The 20,514-nt window shown below is 56.2% G+C and overlaps 2 protein-coding genes across 4 annotated transcripts in view; one reads left to right on the top strand and one right to left on the bottom strand.

The window, feature by feature from the left end:
* Positions 1-227: 227 nt before the first annotated feature.
* FAM47E (family with sequence similarity 47 member E) lies at positions 228-9,560 on the bottom strand. 3 transcript variants are annotated; one of them, XM_007664699.3, is made up of 8 exons: positions 9,310-9,560; positions 7,715-8,105; positions 5,849-6,009; positions 5,053-5,197; positions 3,837-4,022; positions 2,851-3,006; positions 2,042-2,119; positions 228-869 (listed from the first exon to the last, which is right to left on the bottom strand). In XM_007664699.3, the coding sequence occupies exons 1-8, from the start codon at positions 9,381-9,383 to the stop codon at positions 735-737; spliced, it is 1,326 nt and encodes a 441-aa protein (XP_007662889.1). In that variant the 5' UTR covers positions 9,384-9,560; the 3' UTR covers positions 228-734. The 3 variants fall into 3 exon arrangements, with proteins under 3 accessions (XP_007662889.1, XP_007662890.1, XP_001519593.2); XM_007664700.3 differs by having other exon boundaries at positions 5,098-5,197; positions 9,310-9,558; XM_001519543.5 differs by having other exon boundaries at positions 5,849-5,982; positions 9,310-9,556.
* Positions 9,561-16,680: 7,120 nt separating this feature from the next.
* The window catches only part of SCARB2 (scavenger receptor class B member 2), a 30,247-nt gene continuing 26,413 nt past the window's right edge, over positions 16,681-20,514 (top strand). The window contains exon 1 of the mRNA XM_029074107.2: positions 16,681-16,829. Within this exon, the coding sequence (XP_028929940.1) occupies positions 16,713-16,829 (117 nt within the window). The 5' untranslated portion in view covers positions 16,681-16,712. The remainder of the gene's footprint in view (positions 16,830-20,514) is intronic.

Below are 20,514 nucleotides of genomic sequence, written 5' to 3'. Positions count from 1 at the left end.
TAGAACGGTGCTCTGTACATAGTAAGCGCTTACCAAATACCAACATTATCATCTCGTCCATCTCGCCGCCCACGTCCCTCCTCGTCGCCGACGGACATCTGCGAAGCCTTATCGAAGGCCGCCTCCTCCAAGAACCCTTCCCTGCCTCCTCTTCTCCCTTCCACGTCGCCCGGACCGGCTCCCTTCGTTCATCCCCCCTCGCCGGGGCCCCCGTGTATAGCGCCACAGTTCATTTATTCGTTTATTCATTTAGGTGCCTTAACGTCCGCCTCCTCGAGACCGCGGGCTCGTCGTGGGCCGGGAACGCGCCTGTGGCCGTCGCGTCCTCCCCCGGGCGCTCGGTACGGTGCTCCGCGCGCGGTAAGCGCTCAGTCGGTACGACTGAATGGAAGATGGTCAACCCACGGTGGGAGGGAGCAGGGGGTTGGGAGATGGCAGCGGGTAAGAGGGAGGGAGGCGGAATGACTCCCTACCCGTGCCCCGGTGAGGCGCGCGCCTCTGAAGTCCTCCGTCCAGTACATCCCCGGATGGGCAGACCGTCGGCGTCCCTGGAGCCGAGCCTTGCCGGAAAATCAACGGGCCCGAAGGCCTCGGGAGAAAGCCAGGGATAAGGCTCGAAAAGAGGATGACTCTACCGGAGCTCCGCTGAAGAGCTCGTTTAATGTTTCCGGGTTCTGTCCGAAGGACGGGGCAAGGTAAAGGTCTGAGTAGAGTCGAGCCAAAGCCACGCGCCCTCACCCCTTGGGGTGGGGAGAGGTGGAATGAACTTCGATTTTCCTTTTCTTGAACCGCGGTCGCTTCGGGGACGGTTTAGAAGTCACCTCAGAGGCTTCTGCCAGCTCCTTCTGGGCAAAGATCTTAGTGAGGAACTGAAAACAGAAAGAAAAAAATCTTCTTTATATATATATATATATATATATATATATATGTTGGCATTTGTTAAGCGCTTACTATGTGCAGAGCACTGTTCTAAGTGCTGGGGTGGATACAGGGTCATCGGGTTGTCCCACGTGAGGCTCACAGTTTTCATCCCCATTTTACAGATGAGGTCACGGAGGCACTGAGAAGTGAAGTGACTCGCCCACAGTCGCACAGCTGACAAGTGGCAGAGCCGGGATTCGAACCCATGACCTCTGACTCCTAAGCCCGGGCTCTTTCCACCGAGCCAGGCTGCTTCCCTTCTTCACTAGCCCAAGCCCCGCAGATCCCTCTCCCGCTCTTGACCGGAGACTGTAGCGGGGGAGCCTGAGCGAGTTTCACATTCATTCATTCTTTCATTCATCCATCCGATCGTATTTATCGAGCGCTTACGGTGTGCAGAGCACTGTACTGAGCGCTTGGGAGAGGACAAGAGAACAACAAACGGACACGTAACACGTGCCTGTAACGACCTCACGGTCTAGAGGGGAGACAGACAATATAAATAAATAGACAAATAAATAAATTACAGCGATAGACACGTGATATACTGGAGCCCATCACTGGGCAGGGATGGTCTCTGTTTGTTCCCGAATTGTACATTCCAAGCGCTTAGTACAGTGCCCTGCACATAGTAAGCGTTCAATAAATACGACTGAATGAATATATACAGAGAAGCAGCGTGGCAGAGTGGAAAGAGCCCGGGCTTGGGAGTCAGAGGTCGTGGCTTCTAATCCCCGCTCCGCCACTTGTCAGCTGTGTGATTTTGGGCAAGTCACTTCACTTCTCTGGGCCTCAGTCACCTCATCTGGAAAATGGGGAGGAAGACCGTGAGCCCCCCGGGGACAACCCGATGACCTGGTATCTCCCCCAGCGCTTAGAACAGTGCTTGGCACATTGTAAGCGCTTAACAAATGCCATCGTCATTATTATTATTATTCGACCTCTACGCAGATACAAGTGCGCAGAGCACTGTACTAAGCGCCTCCCATGCTTGGGCCCCGTCCCGACAGACCGTTGGGTCTCGGGCAGGATTTCCCGGTCGCCTTTCCGGGCTCCGTGGAGAGGGTTGGGGGGGATCGGGGGTGGGAAGGGAGGGGACGGGGGGGGGCGGCCCACTCACGTTTGGCATCCGGTAGCCTTTGCTTTCAATGAACTTCACGAAGGCCATGATTCCGTGGTGTTCCAGGATCCGGTAATCCTAAAAAGATGACCGCGGCGCAGCTGACGGCGAGGGACCGGGCCTCGGTTTCCCCTCGGCACCCGGCGGGACCTCGGGGCGGTCCGAGCCGCAGAGGCTTCTCCCGCCGGGCCGGAGGAGGTGTCCGCCCAGTCGACCTCCGGGCCCCGATGACACATTTTTATTTTTCGGAGCATTTTAGGAGAGCGTGGGACGGTGAGTCCGTTGCTCCGAGAGCGAACCCGACACGTTTCAGAGGAACGTGATTTGGGGTTCGCAGGCCCGGATCCCGGCTTGACCCCCGCCTGCAAAATTTCCCGGTGCGGGGCAGAAGGGGACTTACCTAGACGGGGCTCCGGGGCTGCAGGGATGGAAAATCAATCAACGACCCATCGATCGATGGTATTTATTGAGCGCTTACTGGGTGCGGAGCACCGTGCTGGGGTAGATACAAGGTTTTAGGAGACGAGACGCCGGTCCCGGTCCCAGACGAGGCTCCCGATCGATTTTATCCCAGCCGGTCTAATCCCGGCCCCGACACCTGTCTGCTGTGTGACCTTGGGCCGGTCACTTCACTGGGCCTCAGTTACCTCATCTGTAAGATGGGGATTAAGACTGTGAGCCCCATGGGGGACGGGGGACCGTGTCCAAATTGATTACCCTGCGCCCGCCCCGCCGCTTAGTACGGTGCCTGGCCCAGAGTAAGCGCTTTACAAGTATCAATTAAAAAAAAAGCAGCATCAGGACATTACCCTTTCCTGAAGAGCCTTTCTCAATTTTTCCTTCTGGGCAGCCAGTTCAACCTTTGGGTCTTTCAGAGGTTCATCCGCTCGTTGCTTTTTCCACAACTTGGGATTCAGGTACCAGGCTCCGTAGCGGATCTTCTCCCAGGCGGGTCTGTAAGGATCCTGAACGGAACAGGGGCAGAGGAGAGATGTCCGGGCGCTCCTCGGGGCCGGAGGGACCAAGCCCTTGGAGGCCTCGGCCCCGCTCACCCCGCCGCGGGGGCCGAACCTCGTCGTGGGCAGGGAAGGTGCCCGTTGGCCGTTCCGGTGTGCTCTCCCAAGCGCTTAGTACAGCGCTTTGCGCGCAGTAAGGGCTGGATAGTGCGACCGAACGGCTGAATAAATGAATGAAAAGCGGTGGTCTCGGACCACTGTGCTGCGGGCCCCGCCGCTCGTCAGCTGCGCGACTTTGGGAAAGTCACTTCACTTCTCTGTGCCTCAGTTACCTCATCTGGACAATGGGGATGAAGACTGTGAGCCCCGCGTGGGACCTGACTAACCTGCATCTCCCCCAGCGCTTAGAACAGTGCTCGGCACATAGCAAGCGCTTAACGGATACCACCATTATTATCATTATTAGTCTCGCTCAGCCCGGGCCTGGGGACAAATCAGTCGGCCATTCGATGGGCCTGACTGCGTGCAGAGCACTGTGCTGATGGACACCGTCCCTGCCCACGAGGAGCTTACGGTCTAGAGGGGAAGACGGGTTTTAAAAGGATCTGTCTCTTGGGAACCTCCGCGCACTCTACAGTCCTCGTCGCGTCTGCCGGAGTCTCCGAGAGACTTCCTTGCTCTAAGTTCGTGTGGGCGGGGGATGCGTCTGTCCCACCGTCCTCTCCCAAGCGCTGGGCACAGCGCTCTGCAGACGGGGAGCGCTCAATAAGTACGACCGACCGAGCGAGGCTCCGAGAGAGAGGAAGGGAGCCCCACCGGGCCGAGGGGCAGAGCTTCACCTGAGACTTGCTCCGGCCCGTCCGGGCCGTACCGGGGGACCGCAGTCGGGGGCCCAGACGTTTCTTCAGCTCCTCCGGGATTCTGCCGAGCTCCACCACGCGCAGCGGGAAACTCCGCGGGACGTCGTAGCCGGTAGCGAAGAGGCTCCGGACGGTGGATTCGTCCAGGTGGTTCTGGACCCCGCCCTGGACGGGGGGAACAAGGCTGGGGCGCCGCGGAGCAGGGGAGGGGGCGACGAGCCGGGGGATGCGGGACGGGCGGCTGACTGAGGAGCCGCGCGGTACAGTGGATAGAGCACGGGCCCGGGAGCCAGAAGGTCACGGGTTCTAATTCTGCTCTGCCACTCGTCTGCTGTGGGACCTTGGGCAGTCACTTTACTCCTCTGAGCCTCAGTTCCCTCATCTGGAAAATGGGGATGGAGGCTGCGAGCCCCACGTGGGACAGGGACTGGGTCCAACCCGACTGGCTTGTACCTACCCCGGCGCTCGGTAGGGTGCCTGGCGCGTAGTAAGTGCTTAACAAATGCCGTCATCATCAAATACCACAATTCTTCTTCTTCTTATTCCCATTACTGGGGAGGGGCGGGCTCTGTTGGCTGCGGGGTCTTTAAGGATGGGGTGAGCACCATTTTTTCGGAGACACTGAAAGACGTGAGCCCCCAGGGGAACGATCTGTTTTTTTGCCATTCCCTCCCCTGCACTCTCCTTCTACCCGGTTTCCTTTCCCGTGGCCAACTACCACCTTCATCAGCTTGGGTCTCGGGGTTGGTTTGTGGAATGAGAAGAAGAATAATCACGGTACTCGTCCAGCGCTTGCTACGTACCAAGCACCGTTCCGAGCACCGCATTAGCTCCAAGTTAAGCAGGTGAGATACAGTCCCCGTCCCTCCGTCTCCCGTTTGACAGATGAGGGGACCGAGGCCCAGAGAAGTGAAGGGACCCGCCCAGGCTCAGGGGCAGAGCCGGGATGGGAACCAAGTTCGGACCGAATGGGTCGGAGATCCCCGAAGGCACCGCCGGCTGGATCGGCCACGTCCACGGGGGTCCCGGGTTAGTCCCCCGACCCTCCCGCCTCTCCGGAAAACACCCTCGGGGGAGGCCCGACGGCGCCGGAGGATCGATGGCTTGGACGAGCCCTGGCCGACTCGAGACTGGCTCCTCTGGGCTCTGCCGAGAGGAGCCAGGAGGAGGTGTGCCAGGTCGCGGGTTAGTTTACCAAAGAAGCCACCCAGTCACAAAACTCTTTAGTTGCCCGCTGTACATTTTCATCCAGAGGCGGGGAGCCGTACGCAGCGTCTTCTCTCATCTCCTCTCCCTCCGAGAGCCATCTGTAGGGATTCTGGGGCGGAGTCTTCTTGGGGCTAGAGAGAATCAAATCCCCAGAGAATGAGAAATGGGTTCAAGCGGCTTGCTGGTTGCTGGCGGGGAAATAATAATAATAATAATGATGATGATATCTGTTGAGCGCCTACTACGTGCCGGGCACCTTACGAAACACTGGGGCGGATCCGAGCAAATGGGGTTGGACGCAGTCCCGGTCCCGCGGGGGGCTTCCAGTCTCAATCCCCATTTCTTCCGGATGAGGTAACTGAGGCCCAGGGAAGTGAAGTGCCCAAGGTCACCCAGGAGACACGCGGCCGGCATTCGAACCCACGACCTTCTGACTCCCGGGCCCGGGCTCTATCCGCGCCTCCACGCCGCTTCTCTATAAGGTTAGAGTGTTTCTGTTGTACTCTCCTGAGCGCTCGGGACGCTGCTGCGCACGCAGTGTTGGTTCATTCGTTCGATCGTATTTACCGAGCGCTTACCGTGTGCGGAGCACCGTACTAAGCGCTTGGAAAGTACAATTCGGCAACAGGTAGAGACCGTCCCGGCCCAACGACGGGCTCAGGCTCCGTAAATACGATGGATCGATCCGACTTCCAGTCAAGCGGCCGCCCCCCGTCCCGTCCCCCCGATCCCAGGCCCGACTCGGCCCGGCTCCGCGGGGTGTCCGAGCGACCGCTACTGACCGGGTTGGCAAACGGACCGGCGGCTTTGGGCGGGGGACGGGCCGTGGCTCGTCTCTCTGGATTTCCGCCCACCGAGCCCATTCCTTCTGCAGGTTCTTCTCCGGGTCGAGCGTCTCCAGGACGTGGGCAAGCAGCTGCGGGCACAGAGCCACACGCTCACTCTCCGGGGGAAGGAAGAAGTGCGAGATCCGGGACCTCCAATTAGTCGTAAACTCCATCGCATTTCCGGGGCGCTTAGCGGGTGCAGAGCACCGTACTAAGCGCTCGGAAAGTACAGTTCGGCAACGGAGAGAGACGATCCCTACCCAACGACGGGCTCACGGTCTAGAAGGGGTGACAGGTAGCCAAACCCGCTCAGACGGTCGGATTTATCGAGCGCTTACTGGGTGCCGAGCACTGGACTAAGCGCTGGGGAGACTACAATAGAACAACGGGCTTCCAGTCGAGGAGCTAATAATGTAGTAAATCGATGACAGCTATTGCGCGCAGAGCCCTGGGCGAAGCGCCTGGGACAGCACAATACGACAATAGACAGACACACTCCCTGCCCACGGCGAGCTTCCGGTTTACGCCGCGGGCGCTCCGTAAACACCAATGATTGACGTGAGCCGGGGCGAGGGAGTGCGTACGTTCGAATCCCCGCTCTGCCACCTGTCAGCCCTGTGACTCTGGGCAAGTCGCTTCGCTTCTCTGGGCCTCAGTTCCCTCGTCTGTCAAATGGGGATGGAGACTGTGCCCCATGGGGGGACGGGGACTGGGTCCCACCCCATTTGCTTGTATCCGCCCCAGCGCTTAGTACTCGGGCCCCTGGCACATAGTGAGCACTTAACAAACACCACAGTTATTATTATCAACATTATACGAATAAATACTACAGTAATAAAATCAGTAAATAATGGTATAACATATAATGATTCTAATATAATAAAATTATTATGCAAGTGTGTTCTATTTTCTATTATCTCATGATTTTATTACTGTATTATTATATATAATATAATACGATATAATAGATAATAGATCACACTTGCATAATAATTTTCTATTACCTCATGATTTTATTACTGTGTTATTATATATAATATAATACGATATAATAGGTAATAGATCACCCTGGCATAATCATTTTATTATATTAGCATCATTATATATTATACCATTAGACTGATATAATTATAGTGAATGATAAATCAATAATCATAAATAACAATAAAATACAATAATGATAATCCCAGCTCCACCACAGGTCTGCGGTGTGGCCTTGGGCAACTCACTTCACTACCCTGTGCCTCAGTTACCTCATCTGTAAAATGGAGATTAAGACTGCGAGCCCCATGTGAGCCACAGGGACTGCGTCCAACCCAATTCGCTCGTATCCACCCTAGGGTTTAGAGCAGTGCCTACCACCTAGTATGCACTTAACAAATCCCACAATTATTAGCATTACTATTACAGGGACCGCGTCCAACCCGGTTAACTCGAATCTCTCCCAGCGCTTACTACAGTGCCTGGCACATAGTAAGCGCTTAGCAAATACCATTTTTTTAAAGCAGCCTTTAGACTCGTAAGCTCCTGGTGGGCAGGGAACGTGTCTACCGACTCTGTTGCACCATACTCTCCCCCAGTGCTCTGCAGACATTAAACGCTCAATACAGAAGCTCATCTTGATTGGAAGCTCGCTGTGGGCAGGGAATGTGTCTGTTTATGGTTGAACTGTCCCCTCCCGAGGGCTTAGTTCAGAGTTCTGCGCTCAGGAAGCGCTCGATAAATGCCACAGATACCACGTCGGTCGAAGGGTCGCCCCCCCCCCCCCCCCCCGCCCCCCGCCCTTCTCCGTGTCCCGTGGGCCCGGCCCGGCTGGGTTACCTCGGGGGAGACTTGGTCTTCGAGATGAGAGTAGTGGGCGAGGGGATGTCGTGCCAGCCGCCGTTCGACGTCGCTGACGTAGGCCCGGCGGGCCCTCTGGCAGGCGGACAGCCTAGAAGCCCGCACCGACGCCTCGGTCATCTTTTCCCGGAGCTTCTCGTGGGCCGGGCCGGGCGTCGGCGTCGCCTTCGCCGGCTCGTGGCGGACGAGGGGCGGGAGGAAGGCCGGGCCCGGGCCGGGCCGGAGGGCGACGGCCTCGGGGGCACGGGGCCCGCGGCCCTCCGCGACGCTCCCGTCCAGGAACTTCCACCGGCGGCTGTTCAGGGCGTCGGGGAAGATCAACCGGCCCTTACCCCCGCGGAAGGACTTGGACGGCAGCTTCTCCTTGTACCTGCGGGGTGGGCGGCGAGGTGGTTGGGGGTGAAGGGAGGGCACCGAGGAGGGGACGCTCAGGGCTCGTGCCCCGGGGGCTGCAGGAATCAGGGAGGGAAATAATAATGATATTGGTATCTCTGAAGTCCTTACTGCGTGCCAGGCACTGCACTAAGCGCCGGGGTGGAGACGGGAAAATCGGGTTGGCCGCAGTCCCCGTCCCACCTGGGGCTCGCGGTCTCGATCCCCATTTTACAAGACGAAGGAGCCTCGATAGTATCTGTTCAATCCTGAAGTCAATACCTGTCCTCCCCGCTACTTAGACTGTGAACATAATGTAGGGCAGGAATCGGGTCTGACCTGGTTATCTTGCATTTACTCCCCTAGTGTTTAGTACATTGCTTGGCACGCAGAAAGCTCTTAAAGCCTCATTACCGCGACTACTACTACTAATAATTATAAGCGACTCGCTCAAGGTCAGGCAGCAGGTGAGCGGCGGAGCCTGGATTAGAACCCGGGACCTCCCGGCTTCCAGGATCGGGCTCTCTCCGCTAGGCCACGCCGCCCTCGGTCCCTTCGGCCGAGGTGGGACTCGCGTCGCGGACTGTCGAACGCTCAGTTGGGTGCGCCGGACTTGTAAGCGCTCAGTAAATGCTATCGACTGTTGAATCCTGGATTTAGGGGAGCGGCACGGCCTAGTGGGATGAACTGGGTTCTAATCCCGATTCCGCCACCGGTTTGCTGTGTGACACTGGGCAGGTCAGCTACCTCCTCTGTGCCTCAATTTCCTCATCCGTGAAAATGGAGATAAACTCCCCGCTCTCCCTTTCGGGTTGTGCGACGGAGACTGTATCCCATCGGATTATCCCGCAGTGACAAATATCGTTACTATTAATTACTAGCAGTAGAAGCAAGCACGTCGTGGGCAGGGAACGTGTCCGTTCCACTGCGTCGAACTCTCTCGAGGACTTAGTACGGTGCTCCGCACGCGGTACTGCCTCTCGGAGTGCTTTCGAGCCGAGTCGATCTTTCACATCGTGAAAGATGTGCTTTCAAGTCGATCGCACGGCGCTCTCCCCAACGCTTGGTAGAGTGAGCGCCCTGCACCCAGCTAGCACCCGGCGCTCAGCCCGGTGCCGGGCACATAGTAAGCGCTTAACCAATGCCCCGGACAAGCCCAGGTCCGTAGAGAGGAGCGAGGGCTTCCCGGGGGCGGCACTCACCAGGGTTTGGCGCTCATCCCCGCGGGCACGGGCGGCAGCTCCCGCGGCAGGGTCAGTCGCTCCCTGTGGGTCATGGCCTCTACCTCTGACCTCCGACCCCTGACCTCCGCACCCCAGCCCGCCTGCCGTTGGAGACAACGATCCGGCCTGCTGCGACCCAGCCGGGGCCACGGTGGTCCTCTCTCTCCTTTGTTTAGCGACGCTCCCGTCGCTAGGAGACGGTGGTCATAGCAACGGGGATGGGGGATGGGCGAAGGCCCCGCCCCTTTCTGTGACCCCGCCTATCCCAGGTAGGCGATGATAGTAATGATGGTATTCGTTAGTCCAGCGCTCTCTACGTAGTAAGCGCTCCATCGATAGGATTGAATGAAGGAATTTGTTAAGCGCTTACTCTGTGCCAAGCACTGTTCTAAGCGTGGGGGTAGATACAAGGTCATCAGGGTGTCCCACGTGGGGCTCACAGGCTTCAGCCCCAGAAAGAGCACGGGCTTTGGAGTCAGAGGTCACGGGTTTGAATCCCGGCTCGGCCACTTGTCAGCTGTGTGACTTCGGGCAAGTCACTTAACTTCTCGGTGCCTCAGTTACCTCATCTGTAAAATGGGGATGAAGACTGTGAGCCCCACGTGGGACAACCTGATTCCCCGGCGCTTAGAACAGTGCTCGGCACATAGTAAGCGCTTAACAAATACCAACATTATTATTTGGCCGATGAGGGAACTGAGGTCCAGAGAAGTGAAGTGACTTGCCCGAAGTCACACAGCAGATAAGTGGCAGAAGCAGGATTAGAACCCACGACCTCTGACTCCCAAGCCCGGGCTTTTTCCACTAAGTTCAGAGATAATTATAATAATAATGATGATGGCATTTGTTAAGCGCTTACTTTGTGCCAGGCGCTGTAATAAGCGCTGGGGTGGAGACAAGCAAATCGGGTTGTGACGATAATAATGTTGGTATTCGTTAAGCGCTTACTATGTGCAGAGCACTGTTCTAAGCGCTGGGGGAGATACGGGGTCATCAGGTTGACTCACGTGAGGCTCACAGTCTTCATCCCCATTTTACAGATGAGGTAACTGAGGCACAGAGAAGTGAAGTGACTTGCCCACAGTCACACAGCTGACAAGTGGTACTGTACTCTCCCAAGCGCTTAGCGCAGTGGTCTGCACACAGTTATCACTCAATAGATGTGACCGATGGATTGATCAACCCCCGGGTTTCAAACCCCAGCGAGGCAGAGCCAGAGGAAGCACCAGAGGCCCCTGCTGCCTTGGCCCGATTTTCTCATTAGAAACTTTGGAGCTTGGCCATTTTGAGTTTCCCCTTAGGGGCAAATCTTGGGAGCTGGCCAACACAGGTAGAAACAGATGCTTATTAGACTGTAAGCCTGTCACTGGGCGGGGACTGTCTCCATCTGTTGCCGATCTGTCCATTCCAAGCGCTTAGTACAGTGCTCTGCACATAGTAAGCGCTCAATAAATACTATCGAATGAATGAATGCTTAAGATCAGGCAGGTGAACATGTATATTAAGAAAATAAACAATACATTCTAAGAAAATAAAGAATAAATCCCTCCCTGCTACAGTGGAGGATGGAAAAACTCTCCCAAAGGGGTATTTGGGGAGGGGCCCGTTTTCCCCAAGTTTTGTTATCAATCAATTGTATTTATTAAGCATCTACTTGAGAAGCCTTGTGGCCTAGCGGATGGAGCCCGGGCCTGGGAGTCAGAAGGTCATGGCTACTCATCCGGGCCCTGCCACGTGTCTGCTGTGTGACCTGGGACAAGTCACTCGACCTCTCTGTGACTCAGTTACCTCATCTATAAAATGGGGATTGAGACTGTGAGCGCTACGTGGGGCAGGGACTGTGTCCCGCACGATTTGCTTCTGTCCACCCCAGCATTTAGTACAGGGCTTGGCACATAGTAAGAGCTTAACGAGCACCACAGTTATTATTACTGCGGGTAGACCGCTGTACTAAGCGCTTGGGAGAATACTCTGTAACAGAGTTGGAAGACACGTCCCCGATTTGCTTATATCCACCCCAGGGCTTAGTAATAATAATAATAATAATGTTGGTATTTGTTAAGCGCTTACTATGTGCCGAGCACTGTTCTAAGCGCTGGGGTAGACATAGGGGAATCAGGTCGTCCCACGTGGGGCTCACGGTCTTAATCCCCATTTTACAGATGAGGGAACTGAGGCACGGAGAAGTTAAGCGACTCGCCCACAGTCACACAGCCGACAAGTGGCAGAGCCGGGATTCGAACTCATGAGCCCTGACTCCAAAGCCCGTGCTCTTTCCACTGGGCCACGCTGCTTCTCCCGTACAGTGCCTGGCACATAGTAAGCGCTTAACAAATGCCATAATTATTATTATGACCATCAATCAAACGCTTACCGTGCCAGAGCACTGTAATAGAGTTGGTACATCCGTTCCCTCCCCACAAGGAGTTTACACCCTTAACAGGGAATATTCCTGGTGACCCTGAATCTACCCCAGAGTTTAGAACAGTGCTCTGCACGTAGTAAGCGCTTAACAAATACCAACATTGTTATATTCATTCTACGGTGCTTTACACAGAGTAAGCGCTCAATAAATACGACTGAATCCATTCTAACGGCGTTCAGAGGAATCAGATTGCAAACCAATCCGTGGAGAAATGGCTTCCTCATCGGCGCCTCTGCCTCTTATAGTTGTTTTAGTAGGGGTGGTATTTATTGAGCTCCCACTAGGAGCGATGCTCTGTTCTAAACACTTGGGAAAGTCCACCGGATTAAATGACTGTGCAGTTGCTGATACCCAGATAGAAAAGCGCCGAGGGAGGAGATAAATAATTATGTAAGTGCTAGAGGTGGCTGATGGATTGATATTGACTCAGGGAATTTGGAGTTTATCTGGGGAGGAGGAGGAGGAGGTGGGATTTTAGGAATATGGGCAGGGGACACGTCTGCCAACTCTGCTGCATCTTCCCAAGCACTTAGGAGAGTGCTCTGCATAAGGGAAGCGCTCAATAAATACTGAGGAGGAGGAGGAGGAGGAGGAGGAGCGGGAGATCTGCTGGATTTAGGCAGGGAGAACATTTGAAAGCGAGAGGTTGGAGAAGCGAGGGTACAGTTACCTCTCTTTCCGGGCTCCTCTCCCCCGCTGGACGCTCCCTTAACTGGAGAGCTGTTTATTGAAACCGTTCTGAGGCCTCCCATGAACGGGAAGAGATAAACACTGGATGCCTCACTGTTTATTGTGCGAATTACACAACCCACCGGATTTCACAACACGCCGAGCTGACCGCGCAGGGGAGTTTACTTGCCAGAGTGGGGTAGACCAGCTAGCTGAGCAGAAATCCCAAATCGTCTACCCCGCTACAGGGAAAGGATCTCGAACGGTCTCCGAGGAGGGTGGATAAGGTGGCCCGGACCACGGCCGACCTCCTCTCCTTTGCTTCCTCCTTCTGAAAGAGGAATGACCGCCTTCCCGCTCTCGCGTCGCATCATCCCTGCCTGATAAGATCTTTATAGAGATGGGGTGGGTGAAATCCCTCCAGGCTCTGCTTAGAAAAACAGGAGGGGAATGACCTCCACACCTCCTCCTGTCCTCCCAGCCCTCAATTCCCACCCTTCTCCCACCGACTCTGGGCTGGAGCCCCTTCAATCTAGCCAGAGGAAGGAGGGTCTTTGGGGGCAGCTGCTGTCTAAGGAGTTCTGAGTGCCAAGAAGGAACATCGCCACCCCGGCTGGGCTTCTCCAGAAGAAACTTCGACATTTGCCAGTCGCCTGTGGGCTCGCCACTTATGGCCCACGTAGGGCACCTCCCAAACCGAAGCACCTTGTTGTCGAAAGCTTCATCCGTCGTGTCCAATAACTACGCTGGCTGACCGACTGCTTTTCTGACTGACCGACTGACTGTCTGCCCGCCTGACTGGCCGTCTGTCTGTCTGACTGACCTCTCCGGCCGCTCCTCCGCGGTCTCTTTCACCGGCTCCTGCTCCGTCTCCCCTTCCCGTTCGCCAACGGTGAGTGTCCCTCAGATTTCTGCTCTGGGCCCTCTCCTATTCTCACTTTTCGCTCGCTCCCTGGATCTCTCACCGGCTCCCGAGGCTTCAACTGGAATGGCTGCGTGGATGACGACCAAGGCTAGCTTGCTAGCCCTCACCTATCTTTCACTGCAATTTCGTGGATACCTGGACATTGCCTCCTGGACAGGTCTAGCTGGATGTCCCAGGGGCGTCTACCAGCTCCGTCTACTGTACTTTCTCAAGTGCTTAGGTTGATCTCAAATCCATCGCCCTTCCTGACTCCTCTCTTCCGTCAAAATTTTCCATCTCAGTTGACGCCACCACCAGATTCCCCGTTTCTCAAACCCACTGCCTTGGCGTTAGCTCTGTCTCCTCCCTCTCTTTCAACCTCCATAATCAGCCTGTAATGAAATTCTGTCACCTAGGCACTTAGTAATGATAATAACAATAATAATGATAGTATTTGTTAAGCAACCACAATGTGCCAAGCGTTGTTCTGAGCACTGGGGTAGATACAAAGTAATCAGGTTGGACACAGTCCCTGTCTCACGGAGGTCTTACAGTCTTATCCCCGTTTGACAGAGGAGGGAACTGAGACCCAGAGAAGTGAAGTGACTTGTCCAAGGTGATCCAGCAGACAAGTGGGGGAGTCGGGATTAGAACCCAGGTCTTTCTGACTCCCGGGCCTGTGCTCTATCCACTAGGCCACGTGGCTTCCCCAGCCTGGTCTCCCGCCTCTCCTGCCTCTGTTGCTTGTATTTCCCCATCTGGTGGGCAGCATCACCAAGGACAAGGACATCTTTTCTTTCCCCGGACCGGTCAGCTCTGGGCCCGGTGCCCTGAGCACAGCCCTGCTTTGTCTCGCAGGGGAGAGGCCTCTTCCCCCGCTGGCTGCGAGGGTCATTCATTCATTCAATCAATCAGTCGCATTTACTGAGCGCTTGCTCTGAGCAGAGCCACCATTCCTGCATTCGGTCGTATTTATTGAGCACTTCCTGGGTGCCAAGTACTGTACTAAGCACTTGGGAGCCTACAACACGACAGTCAACGGACACACTCCCCGCCCACGGCGAGCTGACGGGCTAGAGGGGGAGACGGACGTTAATAGAAATAAATAAGCTACAGATAGGGACATAAGCGCCGTGGGGCTGGCTGGGAGGGGGGATGAATGAAGGGAGCGAGTCAGGGTGACACAGAAGGCAATGGGAGAAGAGGAGAGGAGGGCTTAGTCGGGGAAGGCCTCTTGGAGGAGATGGGCCTTCAATAAGTAAGTCTTGGAAGGGAGAGTCACTGTCTGTCGGATATGAGGAGGGAGGGCATGCTAGGCGAGACGTGGCTGAGAGGTCGGCGACGAGATAAACGCTGAACAGTTGCCCTAATTATAATTATTCTCAATTTTTATGGCATTTGTGAAGCGCTTACTATGTACCTGTACCAAGCGCTGGGGTAGACACAAGATAATTGAGTTGGACCCAGTCCCTGTCCCGTATGGGGCTCAGGGTCTTCATGCCCGTTTCACAGATGAGGGAACTGAGGCCCAGAGAAATGACTTGCCCAAGCAGACAAGTCTCGCTGACTCCCAGGCCCGGGCTCTAGCCGTCGGGCCACACTGCTCCTCGAGTGGGTCCATTCCGAGCGGGTCAGTCCGGCTGCTCCTCGAGTGGGTCAGTCCGGCTGCTCGCCCCTATCCGACTGAGTATCCGCTTGTGTATCTCTAATTCTGTTTATTGATACGGATGCTATTTGATGCCTGTTTACTTATTTTGCTGTCTGTCTCCCCCCTTCTAGACCCGTGAGCCCCTTGGGGGCAGGGACTGTCTCTCTTTGTTGCACTGTACTTTCCAAGAGCTTAGCACAGTGCTCTGCACACACTAAGCTCTCAAAAAAGCAGCATGGCATAGTGGAAAGAGCCCGGGCTTGGGAGTCGGAGATCGTGGGTTCTAATCCCGGCTCTTCCACCTGTCAGCTGCGGGACTTTGGGCGAGTCACTTGGGTTTCTCTGGGCCTCAGTTCCCTAGTCTGTCAAGTGGGTATGAAGCCGGCGAGTCCCACGAGGGACACGCTGATGACCTTGGATCTCCCCCAGCGCTTAGAACTGGTAACGTTGGCATTGGTTAAGCGCTTCCTATGTGCCAGACACTGTTCTAAGCGCTGGGGTAGATCCAAGGTCATCGGGCGGTCCTCCGTGGGGCTCCCAGTGTTCATCCCCATTTTCCAGATGAGGCCGCTGAGGCCCAGAGAAATGACGTGACTCGCCCAAGGTCACCCAGCTGACAGGTGGCGGAGCGGGGATTAGAACCCGCGACCTCTGACTCCCGAGCCCGGGCTCTTGCCACCGAGCCACGCTGCTTCTCGTGCTAGTGCTCGGCACCTAGGAAGCGCTTCCCAAATACCATCAGGATTAGAAATATGATCGAATGAATGATTGGATGGATGGATGGATGGATGGATGGATGGATGGATGGATGGATGGATGGATGGATGAAAGGAAGGAAGGATGGATGGATGGATGGATGGATGGATGGATGGATGGATGGATGGATGGATGGATGGATGGATGGAAGGATGGAAGGAAGGATGGATGGATGGATGGATGGATGGAAGGATGGATGGATGGATGGATGGATGGATGGATGGAAGGATGGATAGATGGATGGATGGATGGATGGATGGATGGATGGATGGATGGATGGATGGAAGGAAGGAAGGAAGGAAGGAAGGAAGGAAGGAAGGAAGGAAGGAAGGAAGGAAGGAAGGATGGATGGATGGATGGATGGATGGATGGATGGATGGATGGATGAATCCGTCCGAGCTCAGCCCGCTTCCAGGCCCGCCCCCAGGCCCGCCCCCGCATTGTTTCCTGCGGGGACCTGAAGGCGGGACACGTCCCTGGCCTGCCCTGGCCCGCCCCGGCCCGGTCCTGGCCTGTCCCGGTCCTGCCCTGGCCTGTCCCGGTCCGGCCCGGCCCGGCCCGGAGGGACGTCCCGACCGCCACAGCAGCGGTAGCAGCGGCAGCAGGAATAGGGTCAGCAGGAGCCGGAAAAGGAGGAGCGGGAGAAGGAGGAGGAGGAGCAGCAGGAGCAGCAGCTGGAGGAGGGGGAAGATCAGGAGCAGTAAGGAGCAGCAGCGGGAGGGAGATCAGGAGGAGCAGTAAGGAGCAGCGGGAATCGGATCAGCAGGAGCAGGAATCGGATCAGCAGGAGCAGGAGAGGAGAAGCAGGAGCAGGAGGAGCAGGAGCAGGAGCAGGAGGAGCAGGAGGAGGCGGCTGCCCCCGGCCCCCGGCTGCCAGGGCTGCGCAGGGCCGGGCCGGGCCGTCCTGTCCTCCCCTCCCGTCCCCTCCCGTCCCCTCCCCTCCCCTCCCCTTCCCTCCCCTCCCCTCCGGCCGTCCCGGCATGGGCCGCTGCTGCCTGTACTTGGCGGGGACCCTGTCCTTGCTGCTGCTCGTCACCAGCGTCACCCTGCTGGTGGCCCGGGTCTTCCCGAAAACCCTGCAGCTGCAGATCAGCCAGGTGAGGGCCGGGGGCCGCCCGCTGCGGAGCTGGAGGATGGGCTGGGGGCTGGGGGCTGGAGGCAGGGGACTGGAGGCCGGGCTGGGGGGCTGGAGGATGGAGGATGGGGGCCGGAGGCCGGGCCGGGGGGCTGGAGCCGGGAGGCTGGGGGCTGGAGCATGGGGACTGGAGGCTGGAGCTGGGAGGCTCGGGGCCGGAGGTTGGGGGCTGGGGGGCTGGAGCATGGGGGCTGGGGGCCGGGCTGGGGGGCAGGAGGCTGGAGCTGGGAGGCTGGAGGTTGGGGGCTGGGGGGCTGGAGAATGGGGTCTGGAGGCCGGGCTGGGGGGGCAGGAGGCTGGAGCTGGGAGGCTGGGGGCTGGGGAGCTGGAGGCTGGGGCCTGGAGGCTGGGGCCTGGGAGGTGGGGGCCCGGAGGTTGGGGGCTGGAGGCCAGAGGCTCAGGGCTGGGAGACCAGGGGGCTGGAGGGCGGCCACTACCCCCTCCCCGCAACCGCAGCCAGAGGGAGAAGGCGGGGGCGGCCAGCCGAAAGTGTGGCCCGCCCGACAACCTGCTATCTGATGATATTAATAATAATAATTAGAGTATATCTGTTAAGCGCTTACAATGCGCGAGGCACTGCGCCACGCACCAGAAACTATACTAAGCGCTTAACAGATACGTGGCCTAGTTGGCCATGGCCAAGTCTGCCACTTGTCCGCCGGGCGACCTTGGACGGATCGCTTCGCTTCTCTGGGCCTCGGTTCCCTCGTCCGTAAAATGAGGGTTGAGACCCGGAGCCCCACGTGGGACGGGGACTGTGTTCGACCCCGATAGCTCGTTCCGCCCCGGCGCTTAATACGGTGCCTGGCACACAGCGAGCGCTTGACAGATGCCGCCGTCGTCGTCATTATGATGATTATTGTCATTATTATGGCCGCAAGGGACTCCGAGACCTCGGGGAGGGGGGCTGGGGGCTGCGCAGCCTCCCCTCGCCGTGCACACGGATACCCGCAGACCCACGCTCGGACGTGAACACGTGCACGCAGACGCACGCGCCGACACAGAGGATCGTCGTCGTCTCGGGAGGAAGGTCGCCCTCGGAGGAGGTGGCGGGCCCCAGGCCCAGAGTGACCCACCTGTGCCTCCCTGCCCCCAGATGCAGAGCGCTTAGAATAATAATGTTAATAATAATAACGTTGGTATTTGTGAAGCGCTTATTATGTGCCGAGCCCTGTTCTAAGCGCTGGGGTAGATACAGGGGAATCAGGTTGTCCCACGTGAGGCTCACGGTCAATCCCCATTTTACAGATGAGGTAACTGAGGCGCAGAGAAGTGAAGTGACTCGCCCGCAGTCCCACAGCTGAAAAGTGGCAGAGCCGGGATTCGAACTCATGACCTCTGACTCCCAAGCCCGTGCTCTTTCCACTGAGCCACGCTGCTTCTCGGAATGGTGCTTAGCATATAGTAAGCGCTCAACAGATACCATCGGTATTATGGAGCGGGACCATCCACCGTTGGGGGCTGCATTTCTTCTCCTGAGCTCTGCCGGACCTTCCGCGTCTAATGGGGGTCTCCTTCGTCCATTCAGTAGTATTTATTGAGCGCTTCCTGTGTGCGGAGCACTGTACTGTGCGCTTGGGTTAAGAGACAGACACGGTCCCTGCCTACGGCGAGCTTACAGTCTCCTGAAAGCCCCCTCTGCCGTACACACGCGCGCAAACTCACACCGTGCACCCACTCGGTGATGATAACTACGGCATTGGTTAGGCACTTACTGTGTGCCAGGCACTGTGCTAAGCGCTGGGGTGGATACAAGCAAATCGAGTTGGACCCGGTCCCGGTCCCGCATAGGGTTCACAGTCTTTAATCCCCATTTTACCGACGAGGTGAGCGAGGCACGGAGAAGTGATGTGAAGAGGGAGGGCGTTCCAGGCCAGAGGCAGGATGTGGTTGTGCGTACACACGCAGACACCTGGGGGTGGAGGGTGAAGGTGGATATATGTACATATTTATTATTCTGTTTATTTTATTCATGATGTGTATATATCTATAATTCTATTTATTTATATTGATGCCATTGCTGCCTGTCTACTTGGTTTGTTTTGTTGGCTGTCTCCCCCCTGCTAGACTGTGAGCCCGTTGTTGGGTCGGGATTATCTCTATCTGTCGCCGAATTATGCTTTCCAAGCGCTTAGAACAGTGCTCTGCACCCAGTAAGCGCTCAATAAATACGATCGGATGAATCAGCGCTTAGAACAGTGCTTGGCACATAGTAAGCGCTTAACAAATGCCGTCATTATCTGTGACCTTTGGGTTTTTGATATTCGCCCCACCCTCAACCCCACAGCACTTATCTGCATCTTTTAAAACTCTGTATTATAAGTTACTTATTTCTAACAATGTCCTTCTCCCCCGTAGACTGCTGTTGTGGGCAGGGAACCTGTCTGCTCCCTCGGTACTGTACACTCCCAAGCGCTTAGCACAGTGCTCTGCACGTAATAAGCGCTCAGTAAATACCGTTGAGTGATCGAGATTCATTGGTGGGAGAGGAGTCAGCGAGCGGCACTCCATAAATAACTTGGAAAAAGCACAGGGAGAAAGTCGCCATTGTCCTCCACCCCCAGGCTATATCGTCCCCTCCTTCCCTCTCCGAGGGACCCCACGTAGCCCCAGTAATGGAGTAATGGAGTAATGTGCCAAGCACCGTTCTAAGCACTGGGCGGATCCCAGCAAAGCAGTTGGGACCAGTCCCTGTCCCACGTGGGCCTCGTAGTCGCAATCCCCATTTTACAGATGAGGGAGCTGAGGCACAGAGTGGAGAAGTGACTTACCCAGCGTGACACAGAGCAACCAAGTGGCAGAGCCGGCGTTATCTGAGCCCGTCACTGGGCAGGGACGGGCTCTGTCTGTCGCCAAATTGTCCATTCCAAGCGCTCAGTACAGTGCTCTGCACATAGTAAGCACTTAATAAATATGAATGAATGAATCAACTCTGTTATATTACTCTCCCAAGCGCTCAGGATGGTGCCTTGCACATAGTAAGTACTCAATAAATACGATTGATCGAATTGTCCCGCTTGGAGCTGCCCCATGTCAGGGCAGAGTCGACAGACACGTTCCCCGCCCACAAGGAGCTTACAGTCTAGAGGAGGAGACAGGCAGTGATATAAACAGTGGTATTTATCGAGCGCTTACTATGTGAAGAGCGCTGTACTAAGCGCTTGGGAGAGTACGACAGAATTAGCGAATGCGTTTCCTGCTCGGAATGAGTTTAGAGTCTAGAAGGAGGGACAGGCATTCACGTAAATAAATTAGTCATTTTGAATGTATAGTTTAAAGTTACGTTCTTAAGTGCGGGGAGGGCGGGCGGGGTGGATAAAGGGGGCAAAATCGAAGTCCAGGGGTGTGGCGGAAGGGAGAGGGAGAAGAGGAAAGGGAGGCTGAATCGGGGAAGGCCTCTTGGAGGAGGTGTTGCCTTCAATAAGGCTTTGAAGGAGGGGGAGAGTCACCGTCTGTCGGATTTGAGGAGGGAGGGCGTTCCAGACCAGAGGCGGGATGTGGGCGAGGAGTCGGCGGCCAGATAGACGAGATTCGGTGTGGTGGACGAGATGCGGTGAGAGAGAGGAGGTAATCTATTTTAATATCTTATCTCCCCCGTAGACTGTAAGCTTCTTCCATTCATTCATTCAGTCAGTCATATTTATTGA

The sequence above is a fragment of the Ornithorhynchus anatinus genome, chromosome 10, assembly GCF_004115215.2.
Source record: "Ornithorhynchus anatinus isolate Pmale09 chromosome 10, mOrnAna1.pri.v4, whole genome shotgun sequence".
NCBI lineage: Eukaryota > Metazoa > Chordata > Mammalia > Monotremata > Ornithorhynchidae > Ornithorhynchus > Ornithorhynchus anatinus.
This window is presented reverse-complemented; position numbering and strand designations above follow the sequence as displayed.

Bases quoted from the DNA above. Each gene is read 5' to 3' on its own strand.
- FAM47E (XM_007664699.3), bottom strand. From the start codon at position 9,383: ATGACCCACAGGGAGCGACTGACCCTGCCGCGGGAGCTGCCGCCCGTG. The intron at 5,198-5,848 runs GTCAGTAGCGGT...GATTCTCTCTAG, and splicing joins CCGGTCCGTTTGCCAACCCG to CCCCAAGAAGACTCCGCCCC. The intron at 2,120-2,850 runs GTAATGTCCTGA...TCATCTTTTTAG, and splicing joins GAAAGGCTCTTCAGGAAAGG to GATTACCGGATCCTGGAACA.